The 12,975-nt window shown below is 34.6% G+C and overlaps 1 protein-coding gene across 1 annotated transcript in view; it reads left to right on the top strand.

Annotated features, from left to right (window-relative positions):
- LOC145727863 (uncharacterized) overlaps nt 1-12,975 on the top strand; it is a 37,273-nt gene that overhangs the window by 8,973 nt on the left and 15,325 nt on the right. Inside the window, exons 6-7 of the mRNA XM_081977704.1 lie at nt 7,550-7,801; nt 8,209-8,295. Coding sequence (XP_081833830.1) covers nt 7,550-7,801; nt 8,209-8,295 — 339 coding nt within the window. The remainder of the gene's footprint in view (nt 1-7,549; nt 7,802-8,208; nt 8,296-12,975) is intronic.

Raw genomic sequence — 12,975 nt, 5'->3', positions numbered from 1 at the left:
AATTGTCAAGGCTTAGAAGTAAATTTTTAAGGTTAAGCGGTTTAAATCTGCGCAAGTGGCTTAAAAATTGACTTAATAAGGTATTTTGAAGCTTGGCAATTGAATTTTTAAGGTTTAGAAGCCAATTTGTACATTCTGAGGTCCAGTTTTAAGCTGAAAGGGTTAAATCTGTGCAAACTTTGAAGTCAATTACCAAGCCGAAAGTGTTTAAATCGATGAACCTTGACTTCAAAACTTACAATTTGACTTTGAGTCTTGAAAATTGATTTATGAACTTGAACTCTAGAAAAAGTCAGTCTTCAATATTAGAATGTCAATTTTCAAGCTTCTAAATCAGTTATCAAGGATTGACACTTTGTTAAAGTGAATTTTGGACTTTGACCTATGTGATGTCAACTGCAAAACGTCAAATTTGACTTGAATTTTTTTCGAATTCAAGTTGGGTCACGTGACTCAGCCGGTATGAGGACTGTCGTCAGTGAACGAAATTGAAACACCCTGTATATTTGCTTTTTCAAGGAATTTACAATTTGATTTGATTAAGTATTTTAAGGACAGTGACAGTTTTGGTTTATTTTGTGTTTCACTATTTCACTCAACTAAATATCTCGATTATTTGGTCCACACTATATAAACTTTTATAAGTCAATAGATAGCCAATAAAATGGGGTTTCTAAAGATATGAGAACACTGGTTGGTAGGTTAAACCGTTTGTCCGTTAAAGGGCGTCAAACTTAACCCATTTTTCTCTCAACCTTGAGAGTCCAAGCAACTGAAAACACTTGTTAAACTGCTTGTTTAAAATTTTAAATTTTAAAGAATCACTAATGCCATTTTGGTGTTTATTCTGACCTGCAAAAATCGTTTGAGCCTCTCATAATACTTTCAAGACTCAGAAGACAGCTTGAAAGACACTGGTGACATTTTGGTGTTTTTGAACTGCATACTACTGTATGAAAGCTTCTAGTTACCTTTTTTGGAGCTACTAATAGCATTTTGGTGTTTCTGAGCTGCACCACACCACACACACTGAGATACTTCATAAAACGTCATTTATTTGTTCAGCCGCTATGATGTTTTACTATTGGCTTATTCGATTGCAGAAGATTAGCTACTTCTACGTTGATTTTTAATTTATTTCTATCTTCTCTGTTATAGATTTTAAAAAGGTAATTTTTTGCTTATTTCAAATTTGAAAAAATATATAGGGTGTCCCGTTTAAAAAAAGTATATTTGATTCATATCTTAATAACGATGTGTTTCAGAGAAAAACGCATTAGATATTTGGATTCCATGTTAAATGTCCTATGGGAAATCATTTGTAGTTCTTCTGCTTTGCTAATAATAAGGAAAATACAAGGACGGTTCCAAACTGTCATATTTTTAAAATCGTAAGGTAAGACTACTTCCTTTAAGATCCTTCCTTTCACAAAAATCGAGTATATGTAGCTCTACTCTTGCTAATTTTGGAGATATTTCGTAAAACCATCCAAATTGAGACACCCTGCAGAATAGCATAAATAACAATGCATATTAAAGCTTTTACACTCTGTATTTCAAAAAGAAAGCGTTTGCCTACATAAGGTTAATTTATAATAATATGCCTATTGCAAATTAGCACAATTTTCATAACCGTAAAACCATATATGAATGACATTTTAAATTAATAATATCTGCTCTTTTTTGATCAAACTAAATAAAAAGTAAAAACGTGAAAAAAGTTGTGGCCATGCTTATAGTCTGATTGATATAAACTGTTCTACGTAAAAAACCGTTTTTGCAATGTGTAATTCATAAATTGCAAACAAGTACAACACAACTGACCTATGACAATGTATAAACGATAGAATAAGGTCAGTTGAGTAATTGCGCATTGATTTTATTTAATTATTGTATTAGATACGTGTCTGCGATCAGTAAACACTCTTTACCCTTGAAACCTATAAAGATTGTGTAAGTGCAGTTTTAGATGTGTTTGTATGTTATAAATTCATGAAGTAATAATCAAAATCCGTTAATAATATAGTAAAACTTCAGGCTGAAATACGATCATAATATTGGTTGACTGAATATATAAACTAAACCAGTTCAGGACGATTGGTTATTCATTTATTCACCAATCAATATTTCCGTGAACGCAATTTTGATCTTTCAAATTGATTGATCACTATAGGTAGTTAAATTTGGGCTTGGTTGAAACAAGATAGTATTACTGACTAATCAAGTATCTGTTTCTGTATACAACCTTTTATTAAATTATTAGTTTTTATGGAAATTACATTTTGTACGGTTTATTTTATATTAGAACTTCAACCACATATCCTAAATCTAAAAAGAAGCCTTTAGTTTACTATATTATTACAAATTAGATGCAAAACTCGTTTTTTTAAGGAAATTCCGTCGTGCAAGATTATGCGATATTTAATTCAATTTTTAGCACAGCAATATACGATGATTATTTCTTCATTATTAAGTACAAAGTTCAAAAAAAAATTAACAGAAATTAATTTGGTAAAGAACTGAGTTCTGGCTCACTCAGTAAATTTCTCATTATTTCAAATTTTTTTTTAGAATGCAGCAGCAGGTATTGATAATTTTTTAATTTTTTACATCAACTTCTATTAGTATAGCTTCTATTAATATAGCTGATGTATTGCCAAATAATCATGTTATCGTAATAAAGAAATATTATATGTATGCAAATGTCATTTATTCAGAATTTAACAGAACAGTAAAGTTGATTGAATTTGAAACAAAAGTCATTTAAAATAAAATGACATCCCTTCAGGCGTTAAATGGCGCTGCTTATTTTTGAATTTTTGGTAGAAAAAGTATGTTTTCTGTTTTATCTTATTATTCTGTTTTGGACAACGCTCCCATAGAACTAGAATGTAGTTTAAACAACCGGTAAAACCGTTATTATTGAGTTACGAAAAAGTGTTGGACTGGTTACAATTATTTTTGCTGCACAACTACCTCGTTAAGGGTTGCCCTCACTTTTTTCGAGCACCCTATATAAATTTGTCTTAAAGTTACAAGGCACTTTATAAATTCGCTAATGATCACTTTGGTATGACTTAAAATTTAAAATGCAAGACTGTCACGATAAATTAAATACTTCTAACCACTTAAAGTTGCACTGCATTTTGAAATAGACCATAAATTATATTACTACCGGCATATCTGGTTAATAAGTAACTAAAATACAATATTTTACAATTTATAGCGGTCTCATTAATGCTTATTTGAAATCCGGTTATATCGATAACTTGTCATTCAACATAATGTGAAATGCAACAGCCCTAATTACGAGTTGCAATTGCAATGCAATCTTCTAGCTTCTTGTTGGTGGACGTGCGATCATAAATCACGTTCTTTGATCTTCTTGACGGCAGTAAAGTTACAGAAAAACTGGTTTGGGACGCGGATCTTTCGACTGCAAAGAAGGTTCTTCACGTTTTTATTTGGGCAAAGTGCCATATGAAGGTCGAATGTTAGATGTATGGGTGGTATAGGGTTACCCAACCAGTTCTATAACGAAGTTTAGGTCAAATTTGCCTGCGGCATCCGCATTCTCCAACAAAAAACCTTTCTTTAGTCGTGAATTTTCCTCTTTGTCTTTTAAACAGTTGGTTGAAGAATATTAGTGGGATAGTGTCATGTAACTCAGAATAGGACTTTTAATAAAGAAATAAAATTCAATGTCCTGAAACTGATATTTTATAGAAATCAGCTATTATTAAAACATGCAGTTTTGATTAATTGTTATCTCAAGGTAAACATAATAAGCAAATAGATTCATACATGGAAGATACTTAGTAATAGTTCTTTCAACTTATACGGCCCTGTATGACGATTGAGTTGGTTTTGTTGCTAGGCGAACAAAAAGCTTTTTACTTCTGTTTTTACCAGCCATTCGTTGATCTTTACAGCTGAGAGCCTGCTGTCAGAGACAGGGTTTAATCGTTCGCCAAACAGTTATTACATAATTCGAATGACGGTCAACCCGACTGCTTTTTTATTACGTTACGTATCTGCCATGCCATTTTTACGTCAGTGGCGTATTAAAACAATATGGTGGCTCTGAGGGGCCATGTAATTTTGGGCAATTAGGCTTTCTTGAGTCTATCTGAATTTAGCCTATTTAGCCACATAGGCATATCGATTTTCAACTAGAAGTTGAGTAGGTACCATGTACGCCCGTACTTGTCATACCTACTATTTCTTGACAAGCCATATACAGAAACTTAAGACATGTTTCAGTAACTTTCTTTATTTTGAATGTTTACAACAATAACAAAGAAACAGCAATAGCGTGCCCTGAAGATGCAAAATTAAGTTTTGCGAAACGTCGGCTAAACTGTGAAGTTTGATTCCCAGTACATGAAATCCAACTTCCAAAAACCGCCATCAACTGTTAACAAATACCAAATGGATTGATTATCCGTCCTATAACAGAACAGACTGATTTTGTCACAAAAGGTTCAAAATATAAATATAACACTTCATTAATCTACTAAACCCATATATTTATAACTATTCATTAAAGTTTGTTTTTTGAATGAAAACCTAGCCTAAGTAACTTTAACTGATACTAAACTGCACGTCAACCGGGACAGTGATTTTTTTTGAGTCAATTATAAAACCTCGCTATTGCGAAAGGAATCAACAGATTTTAATGCGGTTTGGACTGTCATTGGGCTTGGTTCATTGGCTTTTTACTGATTGACTGAAAATTTTGCTATAATGCACTCTATCTGCCGCGTTCCGAAATGCCTAAACTTGAATATCATTGATCAAGAAGTAGGTTCACTCATTGTGTATTCACACTCAAAGTGGAAATCTTTTGTCTCTGTATCTAGTTTTAAAACTACATATCAACATAAATCATAGCTTGGTAATTAATAACATTTTTGACTAAGATTACTGACTGATAGTGATTTTTCGGTCTGAGATAGTTTTGTGTAGCTATTTATAGTTACTGGTCTATTTCCATTCAAAACCAATAGTTTGCATCAGATTTGCAAGGCAGAAATGGCACTGAAAGTTTTTAAATGCTCTCCAACTTGGTCCAATAATTCTTCCAAAATTTCCATTTCTACATAATAATTCTGTTTTAGCATACATTAATTTGATCTTTCATTGTGTTCTTCATAAATGCAGTTATTTTGCTTTTTCTGACCAATATTTCTAAGAAAATAGGAGTCGTCAGCTTAAATTCTAACCTTTTTCATTCGACATAGGGTCGTAGCAGTACTCACTTTTAAAGCCCGTGATATTCTCATCATACACGTTGATGTAATAACCTGGATGCCATCTTAAAACTGTTTCGTTCAGTGTTCGTTGCAGCACATTTAGAATTATTATAAACGGATATTTATTTAAATCAAAGTGACATCAAATGTACAAGTACAATGGTACAAGCTGCCACCTAGACGCTTATATACGTGGAGGGCTCCAGGATATCGCACAGACAACATAATCCGCAATTAGATCGATTACATACTCATCAACAAACGTTATGGGACATCGGTAAAGAGAGTATGCACCAATCCGGGCGCCGATGTGCCCTCAAACCATGTTCTCTTGATGGCGGTAATCAAAATTATGACCCGTAATATAAAACAAAGTTACCAAAAATCTTAATGAGAAAATACTGACAACCATAGATCCACAGACGGTAGAGGAAGCTAACATGGGTGACGTATGGGAAGAAATGGAGGCTGCCGTGACTAATGTTGCGGAGGCAGGAAAGAAAATATGATTCTACGGATAGAGTAGCTCCAAAAACCTCTTGAACATACTTTACTGAAATTGAAATACATTTTTCAATTAAAGTAATCCAACAGCTGATTGCATCGATGCCAAATTTGTTGGTTTTTGGCGCTCTCATGACGTAGTTCAACAATACCTCGCCCACTGAAAACTAATTTAATATTATGAAAAGATATATGAATTTTTTAGCCAGCTGGATTCAATGAGGCACACATTAAACCACGTGTGACAGACTTGGCTAGGAGCCACTGTATTCATCAAGATGAAATGAAAAGTGCTTGATACTGGGCCAAATTTAAACCTCTAGTTGTTCCGCTTATTCCCATATTATTGATTTAGGCACGTTCAGAACGGCTCTCGATACTGACATAAACAATATTTTAACAAATTCCAAACAACTTGTTTAGTTTCAAGTTAAGTGTTAAAACTACTAGGGGATGTTATGGGATGGTTTAAATCATACTTAAATAATCGATAGCAATTCGTACTTTTGTTCAGTTGACCGCAAATTCGTATGAAAGCAGAATGAATAACTTCTTCTGAAGCCCATTGGGAATATTTTCACCGTATACTTTTTCATTTTAACCACATCTTGTTTTTACCACACTTTCTCTGTACATGTTGTTGTCATTCTTTCAAAAAATCTTGCAAAATTATACACTGATCTTCGACAGACGTTGTCCTTTCCAGTTTAAATATCTTTTCATCATGTATTCATTCTCTTGACTTCCTTGGCCCAAGTTACTCGATTCTGCGCCATGTCTGATGTGTCTGCTAGATTGTGGCCCATTAGGGCACAGTTCAAAGAATGTAATACCAGTAAGATCTCTGCTTTGAAGTGTCGGAAAATGCCGCCGTTTTTTGTTATCTGTCGTAAATCACCTTATCAGCCTTTTACCAGGGTCGCTCACACAAAATTACAACGTTTCCGCTCCAAAGTGTTATACGAAGGAAGACGGTTATTTTATACGTCATATTTGCCTTTTTTTCAATTTTAACTTAAGCTTAGTAAATTAGAATTTGTATAATAAAACCACTTATGTTTTTGTACTTATCGTTACTGTTTGTAAAATATTTCTTGATCATTACTTACTACAGGGATTTTTCAAACTTTTCGTCTTAAGTGTTTCATGAAAAATGAAATAAGAGCTCTTATGGCCAATATTCTAAATTATAGTAAAGGTAGTTATCATATTTAGGTTCTTCTAGTATTAAAGACTTCCAATTCAAGCATAGAGACAATCTAGCCATACTCTCCTTTAGTTCCTCTTTTCTGACAGCGATGATTACGGTATCATCCGCATATGTCAGGTTATTTATCCTCCTACCCCCACCGACATCTCACCGTTCCATTCTTCCTTTATTATATGCTACTACTTATTATATTACCTATGATATAAACTCGAATTTTATGTCAACAAAACTTTATTCAGTAGTAAATTGGCATGGTTGGATGAAAATTCCACCAATGAGTGTATTTATTATTTGTCGAAACATATTTTTACTATAGATGCATAGAATCTGTCAGTATAAATACCTTTGAACATTGTACAAAATACATATTTTTTGAAAAACAAACTAAAAACTTTTATAAGGAACATCCCTTTAAAACTACCTTTTCAAAGATATATGACACTTGATATTTTGGAGCCCAATTTAGTTCATCTTGAACCGCGTGCGACAGATTATCAATTTCGTAAGAAACGTCATTTTTATACTTATTAGCCAAAGTATAACAGAACATATTACTAATACAACTACATTTTTATTTCAGCACGATGCTCTAAAAGACTTACCTAAAAAAGGAGACCCACTAATACTAATCGGTCACGTGTCGAACTTCAGAGCATACGCCGCAACACAATGTAAAAGACATTTCATACCAAACAGGAAAGCAATTATATGTTTGCGAGACATCGGTAACCGCAACCATCCACTCAAACTCATGTTTGTGGCAAATTATTTGCTACACGATATAGAATGCAAAAGCAGATTGCAATGGCTTACAGCAATCAAATTTGCTCAGGTAAGTGGTTTAAATCTAATAAATACCGTTTTGAACTTCGGGACGTCAAATTGAAGCTGTCAAAATTTAAAATGAAAAAATTGAGTTTTAAAACAATTGAAGCAGTCACGTGACCCCAAGTAATGCAGTTTCAAAACTTGAAAATGTTGCGAAACACAGTAGGACCGGTACTTTCACCTCCAGATAAATTTATTCTTAGGATAATTTCTATAGAAATGACAAAATTGACCAATAGAAGGGTCTGATTTCACGGTTTTTATAGCAATTATCTTTAGAATAGAATTATTCTGATGTGAAAGTACCAGCCCCAAATTCTTCCGGCTATTAAAAATGACTTTTCACTTACGTGTCTTAAATTGATATTTTCTGACAACCTGCATGTATTTCAACATTTTTTTTTGTTTCAGTTTGGAAAACAAGTTCTGCTTAACTTCTTCAGACATCTCAAATTGGTAAATACTCTTAGCAGGGGTATAGTACGAAAGAAGGAAGAGGTAAGTCAAATAAAACTTGTATCAAATATATTATAACATATCAGACAACTTACAAATGATTTCGGTTTTCTCCACTACAAAATATCCGTTAATTGAAGCTTAACTGCCACTTAAAATAAGCCATAGAATTTTGTCACTTAAGGTTCACTCAACATATTATGGTTTGACTTTGTCACATTAGAACTATATTTTTTCTACTAGATTCATAAAGTACCTAGCAAGTAGATATAGAAAAAAATAACAGTTTTGTTATTAAATATTTATGTGCCGTCTCTCTTTTCGTTGAAAGATAACTTCAAATGCATAAGTTTTCCAATATCGCTTCAACAATCGAATCATTTTTTTATAGCAAGAAACGTGCTATTTATAACCAGATGAGAAAACAAAATGTAGTCGATAAGGAAAAAAGAAGTTAATGTGGTATCTTAAATGTGTATTTCCTGAAAATGCGCGATCTTGGTTTTTCAAAAGTAACTCAAGAACGAAGCAAAAATTGTTAATGTTATTAAAATAGCGTTGGATTGTCTATTAAATCCTCGAAAACATTCTCTATTTAACCTTTGTAGTAGTTCTTACGGGGAACGAAACTCCTGTATAGAAAATCGAATTTTGGACACTGTGTATATGAAGGTACACTAGAGAGCCTCATCGTTTGATACATGCACTAACATATTAGGTACTATTTATTTAGGAGAAAGGACTAAGAAAATGGTAGTTAATTTTTCCAACTACTATACCTATTTGTGTGTATTTCTTCGTTTTAAAAGTTATCATAAAGGATATTTAGGTCATTTTTGCAATTCGAATTCACAGTCCTTTCTTCTCTGACTGTTCCTAAGGACTAAGTTATTTAGTATTTTTAGGTTATCGAATAGGAAATTTAATGAGGATTGCAAAAATGTTCTTAAAAATGTGATCCGGTCTCTACTAGTGGGTTTTACCACGTTGTACTTGGAATTCGGAATTGTGTACCAAATTTATAATTGACCAACAATTTTATTACAGCTTTCTATTGGCTGAAAGATTTGAGACTGTATACCACATCATTACCACAAAATATGTATTGTTCAGAACCAACTTGTACTCGTAATAATAATAATTGAAAAACAAATATTATTAAAGCTAAAACGAGATTTTATCTCTATCTGTCTCTCTCAAACTGGTTTAATAAGTGACGTTTCTAGATTAGTATCGGTTTAATTATTGCAATCTGTTTCCTCTATAAATAAAAAGATCTAATAAAAAGAATGATTATTAAAAAAACTGAACAAACTAAGATTTTTATGGAAATCACTGTGCTATTAAGAGTGTAAATGGTTGGTATTTATGGATGTTTTTATGTACAATACGTACCAGGTGGCCAACCAAGAATTTGAGGTACTACAATCGGACGAGGGCGTTATGGACAATTTGCCCGAGTTTTAAAGGCTATTTTTTCTGCGACTAATTGGAGTTATTTAATAAATTACACAAAATACTCAAATTTTCAAACGTTTCCGTTTTTACATATTAGTCTTGACGCAGCCAAAGTTCGACCGGTGTCCGGATTATCATCGTGAAATGCTTTTTCATTTCCCCAAAACAAAAGCCAAAATGCGATGTTTTTTATGCCAACTGTCAGTGAGAAAGACAATCAAAAGAATTATTGTGTTTACGTTCAACATAGCTGTTGTTGTTGTTGTTAGAGAGGCTCTTTTCGGAGAAGACACTTAGGCCGCTAGCCGGACCCATTGTGACCAATCACAAGCTACTACCCCTCCAGTTCGGTGGCCCTGATAAAGCCTCCTTGGCCGAGTAGATTGAATATCTAAGGAAGGGGTTGATCACATTCTTACCCCAAAGCTCCTTTCTGATTGTCGCAAGTGCCGGGCACTGTGTGAGAACGTGTATCGGAATTTCCTCCAACAAGCGACATTCCGGATTCTGTGACAGGACTGACAGGCCCAGAATGTGCAAGTGTCTTTTCATCTGACAGTGGTCAGTGATAAGGCCTGTCATACATCTGAGATCCTTTCTGGATAGTTCCATCAGGGACTGCGACTTATCTGTCTCATTGTCGCATGGCTCCGGCCTCATTCCAAGCAGTAGCGGATCTTTGCCAGAACATACGGTCCACAATAGTGGATCCGACTGTGCCGGCTAGTTCTAGAATAGGTTCGGATCCTACGCGTTCTTCTTTGGAGCTCCGAAGGGCCAACCTGTCCGCTTCCTCGTTTCCCCTAACACCCGAGTGCCCTAGAACCCAAGTTAGACGTACTTTGGCCATCCGCGTGAGCGACAAATGCTTACACTCCAGCACCAGCGCAGACCTTGTTGAATAAGCTTTTAAGGCAGCCATTGCTGCCTTGTGCTGTCCATACAGATAAAGATAGCCTTCCGCATCGGATGATCGCAAAGATCTCGGCCTGGAAGATGATACAGTGATGGAACCCAGAGCGAAGCTAAGCTTCGTCCTCGACGTCACATCATACACACCTGCTCCTGTTCCCGTCACGGTTTTAGATCCTTCTGTAAACCGTGACGTCTCCATGCGACGGGAGGATAGAATTTTGAGAGAATTTCTAATCCCCGCTCTCAGGTTGTACAAACTTTAGAGGACAGAAGTCATCTGAACAGATCCGGGCACTCCCCCAACGATTACAGTAATTGGTCTGCTCCATATCGCACGCTGAAGATTGTCTGTAATTGGTCTATTTCATAACTCACAGTTGCGGAAAGTCTAGGATTTCATATTCGTTCAGCCGCTGGCCATTGCCTACTTATCCATCTCTAAACTGATAATTATCCCTGTAGGAGTATAAAATAGTATATTCTATATTAAGAGCGGAAAGTATATATTTGCCGCTTGCACATGAAATTTGCAGCTTGAGGCGAAGCCGAACGCTGCAATCATGTAAAAGCGGCAAAAGTACTTTTGGCTCGAAATATAGACGATATTTTTTCGACGACTGCTGTGGGGTGGATTAGAAGGACAACTCACATCATTTTCGTCGCTCGAACTCATTGTCACCGATAAATCACTTTGACGGAATGTGGTTATTTCAAACAGGTATGTCAAGCGTTGTTATGGAAACGCCGAAAAAAGTTGGTGACTAGATTGTTAGTAGAAAGCGAAAACGCTCTAGAGCAGAAAATAATTCACTTTCTGCGCACGTGCGGCGAATGACCACTTTCTGCTTTGAAATGGAAGCGTACATGAGGTACTTTCAAAGTCAGTCGTCGAAAATAGTTATTTTCCTAACAAGTGTTCCTGTCGCTGGTGATATCAATTCCAAAGCAAGTAAATGTCATAACCTACTCTATGCTATTTCCGTGTTTCACTTCCAGGTTATTCCTTCGGGGGTCTATTACTACTAATATTTAAAATTGTTGTTGAATTGAAAAATTGAAAAAAAATTTGAAAAGCAACCGACATTACATTTTAAACATGTAATAAAACATTTATCTCAAATAGCAGAGCATCTAAAATATAGGGTGTATCATTTAAATAATCAAAACATTTGGCTTCAAAAAAGGTTGACCGGTGACAGTCAATTTTTACATTAGATTCTGGCGATTCATGAAAAATACTGCAACTTTGCTTAAACCATGCTGTCAAATCACTATTAATGAAGTTAGCTATTGAGTAAAATATAAACAATCATCCTGTTCAGTTTGTCTGTGGCTATACGTATACAGGTGTGGTAAATCCAAAACCGACCATAGGAAAACCGTGTAACGGACAGAGAAACATAGATGATTGCATGCGCGGGACAAAGACAGAAAACTAAAAAAATATCAAGTAGGCCGTATTTTAAGCGCGCTGTTGCCAAACGCCAAGTATCCAATATCGTAGTATATTCAGTATCGTTATAAGTAATTTCATTCAAACTGTTAATGACAGAAATCGGACTAAATACAGCTCGCTGACCGTATACAGATTATCCAAATGAATGGAAAAAATTAGGAATAATCCAACAATAAAATTAATTTTGTCCACGATATTGGATACTTGGCGTTTGGCAACAGTGCGCTTAAAATACGGCCTACTTGATATTTTTTTAGTTTTCTGTCTTTGTCCCGCGCATGCAATCATCTATGTTTCTCTGTCCGTTACACGGTTGTCCTATGGTCGGTTTTTGGATTTACCACACCTGTATACGTTAATGTCAACATATGACGTATTTCAATGACGTTTATGGATGTAATGTGATACTGTGCGTATGCGTATCTTATTTTAGCACTAGTAAATGTTTATATTAAAATTGGTATAGGCGAGTTGACAAATTTTGGAATTGTGACCATAGAAACTAGAAAAATAAATTTAACCTAAAAATTACATTATGAGATGTCTCAAAACTGTTTAAGTCATATTTAGACGTTTTGGACATATAAATAAGGCGTCATTTGCACGACATTTTTAGACCAACGATGTGATCTAACCTCATTATGACGTCAATAGGCTTAATCTTTACTACCTGGGATGACATATAGACTGACACGTCAATTATAATTTATTTTTACCTTCGTCTGAAGAATTGGTTCTGGAGTTGCACAGTTTAGTAGTAATTGTACCAAAAAGTGGCAAAAATAAGTTTCAGTGAGGTCAAACGTACGATTGACGATTATTGAAAATTTCAATGTTTAATAATCATTATCTTGGAAATTTAGAGAGAAAAATGTCTTTTTACCATCCCGGCT

The sequence above is a fragment of the Ips typographus genome, linkage group LG4, assembly GCF_016097725.1.
Source record: "Ips typographus isolate SLU linkage group LG4, UJ_Ityp_2.0, whole genome shotgun sequence".
In the NCBI taxonomy this organism is placed as follows: Eukaryota; Metazoa; Arthropoda; class Insecta; order Coleoptera; family Curculionidae; genus Ips; species Ips typographus.
Note: the sequence above shows the minus strand (reverse complement) of the source record. Positions and strands in the feature narration are given on the sequence as shown.